Here is a 13,973-nt window from a genome sequence, read left to right on the forward strand (position 1 = left end):
CATTAGCTCTTAATAATGTACTTAGCACAGTTTAAAAGCTGGGCTTGTAAATGTGCTTCCTCCCCAGAGTCACTTGATGAAGGCTGGCACACTGCCACTCACCGTGACAAGTGGGTATTGCTTGGCTGGCCAAAGATCAGCATGCGTTTCCTTCACCCATTCTTCAACAACAAAGGCTTCTTTTAACCCAGGGAACAGATTTTCATACTCAGTGGGGTCAGCAAGGGATTCTGCTGCTTTCTGGTTGACTTTTGAGAGATTCTCTCTCCAGAGTTTCACCACCCTATTACAGACATCACAGAACCAGAGAGACTAAGTAAATGAGTCCTGTTTTTACTTGAAACATGAGGTCTGTACTTTGAAACCTGGCTGGGTATAAGTTTCTATCTGAAGCATTAAGTCCACACCTTGAAACCTGGCTGGGTAAGTAAGTTCGGGCCAGGAAGGCAGCTTCTGGGAGGCGTCCTGTTCTGACCAAGAGCTCGAGGCAAGCATCAAGCCTGAAGATGAAAAGAAGAGGCACTGTTACCATGATAAACAGTAACTATGGGACTTAACGCCTGAAAATGTAGATTTAGTATTAAAAAGTCAGAATTCCAGTGTCCCTGTCCCTTACATATTCATGCCTTTTTGATTTTGAGCCCTTCGCTCATTTCTGACAAAATCAGCGGACTTTAAGGGTATGAGGATAAGGCAGCTTTTGTGACTACTTTTGTTAAACAGTTTTAACAACTCAAGTGAGGATATTGAGAGCAGTGTTTTCAGTGCAGGTTAGGTGGATAGCCCACTGCCTCACAAGACAGTAAACTTTATATATCTAGTTGTTCTGAGTTCTTTGGGAGAAGAAGTAGAGGACTGAGTTACAGACCTACTTCTCTTTTCACTTTATTTTGTGACAGGTTCCCATTAAGTTGCCCAGGCTAGCTCTGAGCTCAATCTAGCTCAGGCAGGCCTTGAACTTGTAATCTTCCTGCCTTAGCCTCCCAACTAGCAGAGGTTACAGGCTATTTTTTTTTCAATTATTAATTTCATTTTTTTCTCTGTAAGTTTGTGACATAGCTATGTTTCAAAATTCAGACTTTTGGCTTTCAGAAAGGTAATACAGTACATATTACCTAATAGCCTTGGTGCCAAGCAAAAGTAAAAAGATTTTTACAATAGCCCATGACTATTAAGTGCAATAAAAACCATACTGTCATCAGAGTAATTGAAATTGTAGGCCAGAGTTCAAGTCAGATTTTCAGGGAAGATTTTAGATATTTTGAATTATGGATAAGGAATAGTGGACCTATTTTTACAGCTACACACATGCACACATGTATATTGGGGTGTACACGGTTTTGTGATGAAGTTGGGAGTAGAGTTCAGTGGTAGAGTACTTGCCTAGTATGCATAAAACCCTGGGGTTCAATTCCTCAGTACCTCTAAAGTCTGTATGACTTTTAAAAAACCAGCATGTAGGGCAAGGTAAATATATATTTTTGTGTTTTGACTTGGCTTGCAATAACTGGTAGAGTTAAAATAGGTGGCATTTTTATACTTTAAAGTTGGGCTGAAGTTTAGAAGTACCCAGCCTCCGTCATCTCCTTTATCTTTGCCATAAGAGATAAAAATCATCCAGTTTGGATAAGTCATCTGCCAGGCAGGAAACCAACTGCTGTCATTCAATAAAATGCTTGAGCCATTAGCTGGCAGGGTATTTGAAAGGGATTTAACTTCTCCTACCTTGAACTCATTTGGCTCACATACTGAGTCCTTCTTCAGTCTGAGTTAGCTAACTTTCTTTTCTCCTTTCCTAGCCACCCTACCCCCAACTTTTGAGACAGGATTCATAAATCCCAGGCTAACCTCAAATTACCCATGTAACCAAGGATGACGGAACTTCTGATTTTCCTACCTCCAAAGTGTTGAGATTACAGCTGTGCACCACCACACCCAGTTTACTCCTGGCAGGGAACTGAACCCAGGACTTCCTGCATGCTAGGCAAAGTCTCTTAACAATGTTGCTCCATCCCCAGTCCCCAAATCACATTGAAATTAATTACTATGGAGCATCACCAAGGTACGGGGCACTGCTGACCTCTGACCGGCCCCACTATTCAAGGCCAGCCATCTATCAGTTCTCTTCCCAGGATCTACTCCTTACAGTCCTCTTAAAAACATCCTACCATCAATGTAGAAATCATTGCTTTTTATTGTTATGCTCACCAACATCTTTTAAACCTCACGGTCATACTTACTTGCCCTGTAAAAAGTAGCTCATGAATGCCACATTATTTTTGCCATCTCTCTCGGCACCTTCTGCTAGCTTGTTCACCATACTTGCATTTCCAGAGGCAGTGGCTAAGAGCAGCAGACCTCCATAATCCTGGGCATGGTGCAAGCACTCCTGGGCTAGAGTGAACTGGCATTTACTAATGGCAAGCTCAGCAAGTTGTTTCCATTTCTGTTCTGACTATAGGAAAGAGTTCCTAGGTTAACATCTTTTAAATAAACATTTAAACTCAACATCAGCATTATTGTCATTTTCAACATCTCTATGATGACAACTGAAGATACTTACGCAGATGTACTGAGCTAAGCTTGTTAAGTTGGTTCTATCAAAGAATTGTATGACAAAATGTATAGTGAGGAAATAAGAATTATTCACATATAAAAAATTAATTCAAACAATTCAATGATGCATGAGTAATTACCAACTCATTTTGTTTTGTAATTACAAAGTGAAACAAAGTAAAACCATCTAACAAGTTTGAAGGTAATTAGATTGTAATTATTTTAACAAGTGAATTTAATACCATATTTTGAAAGAACAAAATAACGTTCTTAAATATTTCATAATAAATACCATCATTTATACCTTCTCGGGAATCAAAAAGAATGCATATTTAAATCTTAACATAAAAAGGTTTATTTTGTACAATTTGAAATTAATTTGCCAGTAAATGGTAAACTTAAGCTACCATTAGAAGCAGACAATGTACAAACTCTACAAATATGTAAACAGCCTTGTAAAATGTCAGACCCTTTTTTTAATCAATACTCTCCATCTAGTTTGGGATATTGACAAACTGCAGCTATATGTATACTCTTGAATTACCAGACTACTTTCCCTGCTACATAGAATATCTTGTTATGCAGAAATTAACAATATCTTTGCACATTACCAAAAACACAAAAATTTCACCAAAATGAGCCCTTAGTTTCTATTTGAGAAGTGTTAGTAACAAAACAGTAATCACATAAACACCTATTGCCCTTTCCATCAGTTATGAAAAATCAAAATCACAAATTAGTACATACCTCTGCCTCCACTGCTAACTGGTATGCAATTTTTAATTCTCCAAGTTGAAGAGCAAGCTCAAAGCGATGTTCAGGATCTGTGGATACTGTAAGAGCTTGCTGCTTGAAGCCCTAAGTATTTTAAAAAAGAAATGTATGTTGACATACATACAAAAATGTGTATAAGCAAAATGTATACAAAGAAAATTATTTCCCTTTCTAAACTAAAAATACCTTGTCCTGACATGAAAATAGAAGGGGTACTAAGAAGGAAGGAAGGAACAAGAGGATAATGGGGGAAGTGAAATACAAAACAGTGCATAGTCTCACGTAGAGAGAATCTTATCACCCACATGAGAGACAAGAAAGCAGGAGGGGAAGCACTTGGGGGATGGAAATCAGTGGCAGGGGTAAGGAAATGAAGTGAGGATGCGAATACGAACCAAGTTCCATGGTATATATAAGAAAAGTCACAAAGTACTCCATGATTAAGCCAGACATGGTGGTGCATGCCTTTACTCCCAGCATTCAGGAGGGAGAGGTAGGTGGATCACTATGAGCCTGAGGCCACCCTGAGACTACATAGTAAATTCAAGGAGACTCAACCTAGAAAAACCAAACCAAACAAACAAAAAAACCCAACCAACCAAAACAACAACAAAAGGCATTATTAATGCACACCCATGCACAAGGCATGCTGTGATTCCAGTTCCCTTCTCAAGGGCAGAACTCTATTTTATACACTAATGCAGCCCAAGCACCTAGAAGAGTATTTGGACATATCACAACACGTGTACATGGATACAAGTACAGAGCATGGAGAAAGGAAGGCATACGATTATCGAGACTGAATTTACATGTTACAGTATCCAAAATGTAAGCTTGCCAGTGAGAGGCATGTAGGCCCCTTTGGTAGTTAGCAACAGGATGCCACTGTACCTAAGTGGCAGAAAAAGTTGCCAGGAGGTCTGGGAGTAGCTAACAGCCTTACAAAGCGGTGGTTTCAAAACATTTTTGCGGGCTAGAGAGAAGGCTTAGCGGTTAAGCACTTCTGTGAAACCTAAGGATCCAGGTTTGATTCCTCAGGACCCATGTAAGCCAGATGAACAAAGTGGTGCATGTGTCTATAGTTTGCAGTGGTTGGAGGCCCTGGTGCACCCATATTCTCTCTTTCTCTCTCTCTCTGCCTTCTTCTCTCTCAAATAAATAAATAAAATTAATTTTTTTTGTGGGGCTGGGAACATAGCACTTGCCTAGTATGCACCCAGCCCTGGGTTCCACCCCCAAACAAACAAAAGGCAAAAACCTTTCCCACTCAGCATCCTGAAGGAGTGTCTAACATGTGTCCCATGGGCTACACATGGTCTAGGATTGTCATGCGGCCCAACACGAAACTGTAAATTTATTTAATGTATTGTGAGGGCTTTCTCTAGTAATTTTATTCTGTATTTTTTTAGTGTGAGCTTTGCAGATGATACATGTCACAGTGTCAAAAGGTTGCACATGCCACTTAGAAGAATAATGAAAAGTTTATCATCTTATAAAGTTTTAGGCTAATATTTTATATTTTCATTGGAAGTTCTTAAAATTTCAAAGCAGAAACTTCTAGCATATGGTAATATCGACACTGAAAAAAAATCTATCATAGCCTTCAATGGACCAAATATAATCTAAACTCCAAGCAACTTGTTTCCCATCACTCAAGAAACCCTATAAATAGCACAAAATAGAAGCAAACTTCTTTAGCAAATGAAGAGTTTATTTTATTCCCTCTTCTTGTGTTTGTATTTGTATTAACATGCTACTAAGCACAATCTTGTATTTGCAAGCCTTCAGAGATTATCCTGTAATATTTCACTGTAATAAAATAAGCACATGCATAAATTTAATTCTATTTAAAGGATTTCTTGGTAATGTGACTCAGAACTAAGCAATTGATCAACAAAACATGTATTTCACATAATGATAAATCCTTATTAAATGCAAAAAATAAATTTTTACTGAATGCATCTTTCAAGAAACAAAATACAGGTCAATTCAGCTGCTGGTAAGACTCTCAGCACAGCTGGGCTTGAGAGATGACGCCTCATTTTCACAGGGAAGGATAGTGGCAGGAAATGGGCAAAGAAAGCCAAATACAAAACCTTCCAATTTTCTGTCATCTGTAGATCATTTAGCAAATATTTTGAAATTTAGGTCCGGACATGGATGAGAAGTTACTTCCTATGCCTTCTGTGTTGGTCTCATGTCCAGCCTACTTATCACCAAATATGGTAAGGAACAGAAAGCCCAAGGTTTCCTCCTGTGCTCCATTATGCCTGCAGGAACAGGCTTTTAACTAATCACTGTAACTACAGTAGCTTCTGCAAGACAAAGGCAGTGATAGGCAAGTTCTTCAGCTGTAGGAATGTGGTGGTGTCAGGGGAGTCGATTTACTTCTCCTTTCATGGGGGAAAATGCTCAGCATGGCACGGTCAGGATAGACAACCAGACGGCTTTCAGACTCTGCCTAGCTCTTCCGATGGCTTCATGGTGTTGGGAATGTGCCACTTACTCCACTGCAATGTCAATGTACAATGTCAACAGCCATCCTAAATAATCTGGGTCACTCCTTTTCTTCACTAGCTCTGATATGGACAACATAAAACTCAAGAGAGAAGGACAGGTGTTTGGACCCAGTCAGGTGAGGACAAAGCAGATTAAATGAGGTGGATTACATAGATACACTTTCATTTTACTCAATCTCCACTAAAATATTAAGGATATATATATATATATTATATATATATATATATAATATATATATATATATATAATAAGTATATATATATATATATAAATATATATATATATATTTTGGTGAGGCAAAAACTCCTAAAGACATACCAGAAAAGGAGAGGAGACATGACTACAAATATTTAAAAGCTGGAGGAGCACAATACATTCAGTTAAAACACCACTTAAGGAAAAGTCTTCAGTTATAAGTAAGGAAAACACAAAAATAGCCTATTCAGACCTCAGAACCTCCAAGGTATCTGGAAAAAGGTAGCACTACAAATAAAACTGCCTGAATGGTTGGATACACAGATCTGCTCCTATCCCTCCTATGCTTGGCACACAGGTCTGGGCTTTGGAAAGGGTCTCCAGTGTGGGGGATATATGATATGATAACGGAAAGAGACTAAATGTCATTGTATGCACTCAGATTCCAAGCTGCCTTCTACTCATTCCCTAGAATGAAGGGGACTAGAGAAGTTTTCTGTCAAATCTGACGGGCTCAAGAAGAGACACTAACAGTACTAAAATGTGCTTTGGTGAGGGCTGTCAGCTAGAACAATGCCTGGGATGATTCATTAAATAAATAAATGAAAAGTCATTAAATACAGTAGGTGAAGACACTAACATGAAAGCTTTCAAATCAAATGGTCAACTATATTTTTTGTAACTTTCTGATTTGCTTCTCACACATCCACTTGTAAATGAGGACCCAGGGATCATCAGACACCTGAGTAAAATATCTAACAGGAAAGAGATAAAAACAACCTGGAAACAGACCATATAGGAGGAAAAGAAAAATTCAAAATTAAAAGGCTGTGCTTGGAAGATGGCTTAGTGGTTAAGGTGTTTGCCTGCAAAGCCTAAGGACCCATGTTTGATTCACCAATACCCACATAAGTTAGATGCACAAGGTGGCACATGCATCTGGAGTTTGCAGTGGCTGGAGGACCTGTTGGGCTCTTTCTCTCTCTATCTATTTCTCAAACACATAAAAAAAAATCTCAGATCCTCAGTGAACTGAGAGCAACTTTCATCTATAAGCAAGAAAAAGATTATTAATTCAGAAAAACAAACCAAGAGCTGACCTCTGAATAACAGTTCTTGAAAGAGAATGCAGAAAACAAAGGAAGTTAATGAAAATTGTCTGTTATATCAAGGCCCACCACCATCATAGATTCGGAAAGCTCTCAGGAAAAAAAAAAAAAAAAATCAGGTGATATACTGACAATCAGGAGCAAAAATGGCTTTGTATAGTAACTATAAGCTGGAAGCAATGCCTGCCTCAAAAAAGTCTGAAAGAAGAAATTATTTTTAGCAAGAAGTTTGTAGCCCTAATGGCCAAATATACTTTAGAATAGAAAAACATCATTTTCACGGGCTGAAGAGATGGCTTAGAGGTTAAGGCATTTGCCGGCAACTCAAAGGACCCAGGTTTGATTCATGGGGACCCACATAAGCCAGGTACACAAGGTGGTGCATGTGTCTGGAGTTGGTTTGCCAGTGGTTAGAGGCCCTGGTGCACCTATCCTCCTTCCCTCTCAAATAAATAAATAAAATTTTTTAAAAATAGCATTTTCAGATATCTGAAGTCCCAAGAAAATTTATTTTCATAAATAACCTGTATCTCAGCAGATAACAAAAGAGCATCCTCTATCAAACTGTGGGTGTAAAGCAGGAAAGAAGATCAGGGAATCTAGATGACAATGAATCTGACCCCAGAGAAAGGCAGAGAGCCTCGGCACGACATGAGAAGATTTCCAAGAGCAGAAATAGTAGTCCCCATGGAAGGAAATGAAACAAACTGAAAGGAGACTCCAAGGAAATCTGCAGAGTCAACAGACTCTCCTGGGAATATACAGTAAGTACATAGAAAATCAAGCAATAGAAAAAAAAAAAAAATAGACAATTATGAACTCCAGGGAAAACAAGCAATTATAGGAAGGGAAAACTATAATCTATCATATGGCTCAGCAGTGAAATGTGTTTACTTATATCACCATAATAATGTAAATATCAAATATGATTCAATTGGCAGTATAACTAGTGGTAAGACAGAGATAGAAAGTGCATGCATGTAGCAAATGCAGAAACCCTGAAAGAAAGCTAAGTTGTGATTATATGCCTGTAATCCCAACTCTTCATGGCTAATGCAAGAGGATACTCAGATCCCAGGTGAAACTGGGTTATATATTGAGACCCCATCACAAAAACCTCCCCCCCCAAAAAACCCAGAAGATCACAAAAAAGCTAAATCCTCTTTTTCTATAGTGTAGGACATTATACTAAATGCCTAAACCTGGAAAATGAACAATAGCTTATTGCTATATTGCATGCTATTCACACATAGAGGAATAAATACCAAAGGAGTTAGACAAAAAAATAAACAAACAAATGAAATAGGATGGAATGGGTGTGGTGGTGCACACTTTTGGTCCCAGCACTTGAGAGGCAGAGGTAGGAGCATCGCCATGAGTTCCAGGACACCCTGAGACTACAAAGTGAATTCCAGGTCAGCCTGGACTGGAGCAAGACCCTACCTTGAAAAACCAAACACAGAAGTAGGATAGGACTTAGAGAACTTACTTTATATGCCACATATTTATAACCTTGATTTAAGACTCAGAATGCAGGGCTGGAGACATGGTTTAGTAGTTACGGCACCTGCCTGCAAAGGACGCCTGTTGGACTCTCCAGGTCTCACATAAGCCAGATGCACAAGGTGACACAAGAGCACAAAGTTGCGCGTGTGCACAAAGTGGCACACACACGTCTGGAGTTTGACTGCAGTGGCTGGAGGCCGTGGCATGCCAATTCTCTCCCTCTTGCTCTCTCTCATTTTAAAAAAATTACAAAAAAAATACACTTAAGCAAAAGGCATTGTTGATAATGGTAATTTTATGTTATGGGTTATTTTACCATGTCTTTTTGCTGAGGTAAAAATGGGAAGAAGTAGTACACTAGAGAAATAAAAATACCAAGAGACTGAGAACAAGATGTGCTGAGGGAAGACTAACATAGTTTATTTATTTATTTGACAGAGAGAGAGAAAGAGGTAGAGAGAAGAGAGAGAGAGGGAGAATGGGCATGCCAGGGCCTCCTGCCAGTGCAAATGAACTCCAGATGCATGTGCCTCCTTGTGCATCTGGCTAACGTGGGTACTGGGGAATCGAACCAGGGTCCTTTGGCTTTGCAGGCATATGCCTTAACCGCTAAGCCATCTAATAATACCACCAGCAACATTCAGAGCGTACAAAGGTGCTGAATGTAACTAGAAGAAAGAATTCAAGCAGAAGGTACATATGTTGTAATAAGCACCTCAAGCCAAGAAATTTGATTGCCATAAGAGTAATATGTTTCAAATCCATAGTAGCATTCCTTTAAATAGCTGATTTTAGAAACAAGCCAATAAAAAGAAAAACAATGAAGAAAAAACTTTATTACCTGCTTTTCTAAAAAGTGTGCAACTCTGGTCCTCTGTTCTTTTGGAATTGTAGGAAGAACTTTGTCGGCCATGCTAAAGTCCCTCCGCATGACAGCAGTCTGGTATTCCAGCACTGAAACCAGCAGAGAGTAGCTAACGATGTTCAATTCCTTATCCCCCAGATACAGTCTATTGTCTTTAGGAATATAGCCCAGAAGATACATGGTCCTGTCATACAAACACAAATGAAATTAGAAGCCTAAACTTACAGTTATACATATACTTCTTGCCTTTTGTTTAAAATTTTTCCATTCAAAGAATATAATTTTAGTTAATAATAGGCAATCTACTAAAACTGTAACATGGAGAAATCCGCCTATTGTTATTGCAAGTCAGCACCCAGTTTTGTTTACAAAGCACACTTTTAAATTAGGAGTTTAAAACAAAAGTAAAATGATACTCAGCTACCTGTCCAGATGGGCAATAGTGACTATTTCTCCTCCGACATAATAATTTAAACGGTTCACAGAACTTGTGTAAATGAAGCAGTCGCCTACCCACAGCCCCGTTTTCACAATCTCCTGAATCTCACCAAGAACCTACAGAAAGAAAATGAAGACTATTACTACCTTATCCAGTATTAGAAATCTGTCAACACAAAAAAACTGCATATAATAGTAAGAAATTACATAAGGAGTGCAAAGTAAACTGTTTCAAGAAATAAATATATTTTCCTTGAAATTTGCGACATCATTTAAAAACAGATTCTTGCTGGGTATGGTGGTGCATGCCTTTAACCCAAGAACATGGGAGGCAAAGGCAGAGGTAGGAAGATTGCAAGTTCAAGGCCAGCCTGAGACTACATAGTGATAGTGAATCCCAGGCCAGCTTGGGCTAGAGCAAGACCCTATCTAGAAAAACCAAAACCACCCTCCCACACCAACAAAAAAACCAAAAAAAAACCAGATTCTTAGATGCCTACTTGTAACATGAAATTTCACTATTGGGTAAGTAAACTAAACCCCATAATACACATGAAACTGGAATATTAAGTATTTCACAAAATCTTACAGGACATTTATCTCTATAGTAGGTTATCTATTTCTTCTACCTGGGAGCTCAACCTCATCATTTTGACTAAGCCATCTCAGAACCAAAACAACTTCAAATTTCCTAATGAAAACAATCAAAGTAAACAAAGATTTCCTAGAATCAAAGGAGAAACTTTGATATATGCTTTCAGCTGCAGATCATTGTGCTAAGATTTTAATTTTCACACTTCACCAGAACTCTGTACATAATTAGCCCTTGCAACCTAATTTATAATGAATGTTAAAATCAGCAGTTTGCCATAAGACTATAAAGCACATAGAAGAAACACCAAAGTTGTGCTGAGGTAATTACCTCAAAGGCATCTTCAATGCCATCTTCTGTAACTCCCTCATGTGTTTCCTGGGCAGCCAGGACTTTTTCTGACAGATACTTCAGGATAAAAAATGATTCCTCGGTGGCAATACAGACTAGCTCTCCAGAATCAGACCAGAAGATCTGCAAGAGGACATAAAAACACAGACAACTGTTGGTTTTCTGAGAGAAGTGACAAGCAGCACCAACTCTGCTTATCACAAGATTATCCTTGCAGTATGCCCATGACTGCATATACCCCCCAAGCCAATTTTCCTTGTGGGGGGCACAGTCACCATTCTGCAGAAGAAAATAGGGATCATAGGGCTACTTTGTTTCCCGTGGTAAAGTCCTGAGGAGAAAAGCTGTTTAAACAGCTGGCTGACCTGGAATTAACTATGTAGTCTCAGGGTGGCCTTGAGCTTATGGCGATCCTCCTACCTCTGCCTCCCAAGTGCTGGGATTAAAAGTGTGCACCACCATGTCCTGCAGGTTTTTTTTTTTTTTAAGTCAGCTTCTTTTTTTTTTGGCTTCTAATTTTTCTTTTATTAACTTGTTAAAAAATATGCAAAGCAGCCAGTTATAAAACTAATTGTATTTCAAATATACCCCCACCCCCTAAACTGTTTGGAACTCAGTAATTATTGTGATATTAGATTTAGGCAAGCACTCTTTTCTTTTTTCTGCTCCTGGCCAGGCCTTTGCACATGATAGGCACATGCTCTACCACTGAGCCACACCCAAGCTTCAAGCAGGAATATTTTTGGCTAAAAGGAAAGTTACCAGAATAGAAGATTCAGTCATCTCCCTTAGCCAGTTTCAATGTCCCAAAGTTTAATTAATAGACCAGGAAAGCTGGCCTGCCCTGAACTCAGCACTGGAAAAACTTGCAGTTTTTTTTATACTTTTAAAAATACAGAGCTGGGGAGAAGGAAAGAGAAAGAGAAGGAGAAGAAAAGAAGACAACGATGACCTGAAGGAGGAAGCATGGATGCAGAAGGACTAGGATCCTGGATGTGTCTGCATCTGCATTTAGAACCTTCTCTTTTCAGATGGCAGTGACCTTGGGATGACTCAGAAGGCATCATAGTGCTGGGAAGAAGTGACAGAGGAGTGCTCTGCACTGAAATATCTCTATCACACCTTCCAAGGCTCAGGGTCCATTGTGGAAAAGGTGGTGGAAAGAATGTAAGAGCCAAAGGAAGGGTAGGACTCCTTACAACGTGCTCCTCCAGACACAAAATGGCCTGGATATCCTCACAGTGCCTAACACCACCTACACAAGACCATCATAATAGGAGGAAAAGGTGATGACATCAAAAGAAAAGAGACTGATTAAGATGGGGAGGATATATGATGCAGAATGGAGTTTCACAAGGGATAGTGGGGGGTAGTAAGGGCTTTACTGAGGGATATTGTTTACAATCATGGAGGTTGTTAATAAAAAAATAATAATAAATTTTAAAAAAATACAGAGCTGACTTATAAGCAGCCAGTTTTGTTACCTAGGATACTGAACAGAAGGTGCATGCTTATTAAAGAAGTCAACCTTCATCCTATCATATACTTAAATGACACTCCCTCCCCCTGAAAATGTCATTGTGTTCCAAAGATGGCAGACAATGTACTTCACTTCCCATGTACATTACAGCGTTTGGATGTACTCAGCATATACCTTGGTTAAATGCCTATGTAATCTTTACATTTTGAACATAGACAATGACATCTCTTGAAATCAGAATGCATGTTATTGTCTCTCCCCCCAAAAATCTAGTTTTTTGGGGCTGTAGAAATGGCTTAATGGTTAAGCGCTTGCCTGTGAAGCTTAAGGACCCCCGGTTTGAGGCTCAATTTCCCAAGACCCACATTAGCCAGATGCACAAGGGCACATGCATTTGGAGTTCGTTCGCCATTCTGAATGGTGTGCCCATTCTCTTTCTCTCTCTGTCTGATGCTCTCAAATAAGTAAATAAAAATGAATAAAAAAATTTTAAAAAAAACACCAAAACAAACTGGTGGAAAACATTAACAAAAAAAAAAAATCTAGTTTTTACTGTCCAATTTTCTGAGCAATCCCAAGATAAATGGCATGGTGTTCAACACAATGGACAGGGATGGTAGGGTACAAAGGACGTTTCTTTATGAGATTCAAACATTGTAAGGACAAACTCTCCAAAAGCAATGAAGAGAAAACTTACATGTTTGGGCTGAATTTCAATTCTGCGTATGAGTTCTGTGTTATCCCAGTCGTAGAAGGCTAAGCCATTGACAGAGCGAACTCCCAATAAGAAGCCACCATAGATACCTCAAAAAGGAAGACAGAATTTTGCTTGCATGTTATTGAGGCATTACACACCTTCTAAAAATGTATTGTAAATAAACAGCACTCACTCTCAGCTCCAAAATCTGGTTTAAATGATTTTTTTTCCTTAAAGTTCTTAAATATTTTTACAACACTGTTGCTCTCTCTTATTGCATACCTGGGAAAAGGAAAGGAAAGGCAAATACAGTATATTACACACAAAACCATAATTCTACCAAATATTAGAAATATTTTCAAATATTTTATTGTTCATTTTTTTTTATTTATTTTTTATTTGAGAGCGACAGACACAGGGAGAAAGACAGACAGAGGGAGAGAGATAGAATGGGCGCACCAGGGCTTCCAGCCACTGCAAACGAACTCCAGACGCGTGCGCCCCCTTGTGCATCTGGCTAACGTGGGACCTGGGGAACCAAGCCTTGAACCGGGGTCCTTAGGCTTCACAGGCAAGCGCTTAACCGCTAAGCCATCTCTCCAGCCCTCAAATATTTTAATTAACTATGGAAAAGTACAAAAGGATTTTCATTGTAAGATGCTTTTTCCTCTAGGAGTATCAGTAAACTTGACAGGTGGACAAATAACAAATAACAAATGTGTTTTGCACACCATATCGATTACCAGGCTTACAAACCACTTTAGAATATGGAAATGACACAAATATCTACCCACAGGTGACCGCTTAGACAAGCTGTGGTACATGCACAGTGGAATGCTACTCTGCACAAAAAGGAACACTTATGTACTGATGGATCAGCTCAAAAGCTA

General features: G+C 39.0%; 1 protein-coding gene and 1 non-coding gene across 2 annotated transcripts in view; both read right to left on the bottom strand.

The window, feature by feature from the left end:
* Copb2 (COPI coat complex subunit beta 2) overlaps positions 1-13,973 on the bottom strand; it is a 30,967-nt gene that overhangs the window by 954 nt on the left and 16,040 nt on the right. The window contains exons 11-19 of the mRNA XM_004663606.2: positions 13,277-13,365; positions 13,084-13,190; positions 10,886-11,029; positions 9,950-10,080; positions 9,502-9,709; positions 3,304-3,414; positions 2,241-2,455; positions 408-500; positions 103-283 (exon numbers count right to left, since the gene is read on the bottom strand). Coding sequence (XP_004663663.2) covers positions 103-283; positions 408-500; positions 2,241-2,455; positions 3,304-3,414; positions 9,502-9,709; positions 9,950-10,080; positions 10,886-11,029; positions 13,084-13,190; positions 13,277-13,365 — 1,279 coding nt within the window. The remainder of the gene's footprint in view (positions 1-102; positions 284-407; positions 501-2,240; positions 2,456-3,303; positions 3,415-9,501; positions 9,710-9,949; positions 10,081-10,885; positions 11,030-13,083; positions 13,191-13,276; positions 13,366-13,973) is intronic.
* LOC123455678 lies at positions 11,644-11,768 on the bottom strand. Its single transcript, XR_006634061.1, has one exon. It is a non-coding gene; the product is annotated as a small nucleolar RNA SNORA36 family (small nucleolar RNA).

Source organism: Jaculus jaculus, chromosome 17 (assembly GCF_020740685.1).
Source record: "Jaculus jaculus isolate mJacJac1 chromosome 17, mJacJac1.mat.Y.cur, whole genome shotgun sequence".
NCBI lineage: Eukaryota > Metazoa > Chordata > Mammalia > Rodentia > Dipodidae > Jaculus > Jaculus jaculus.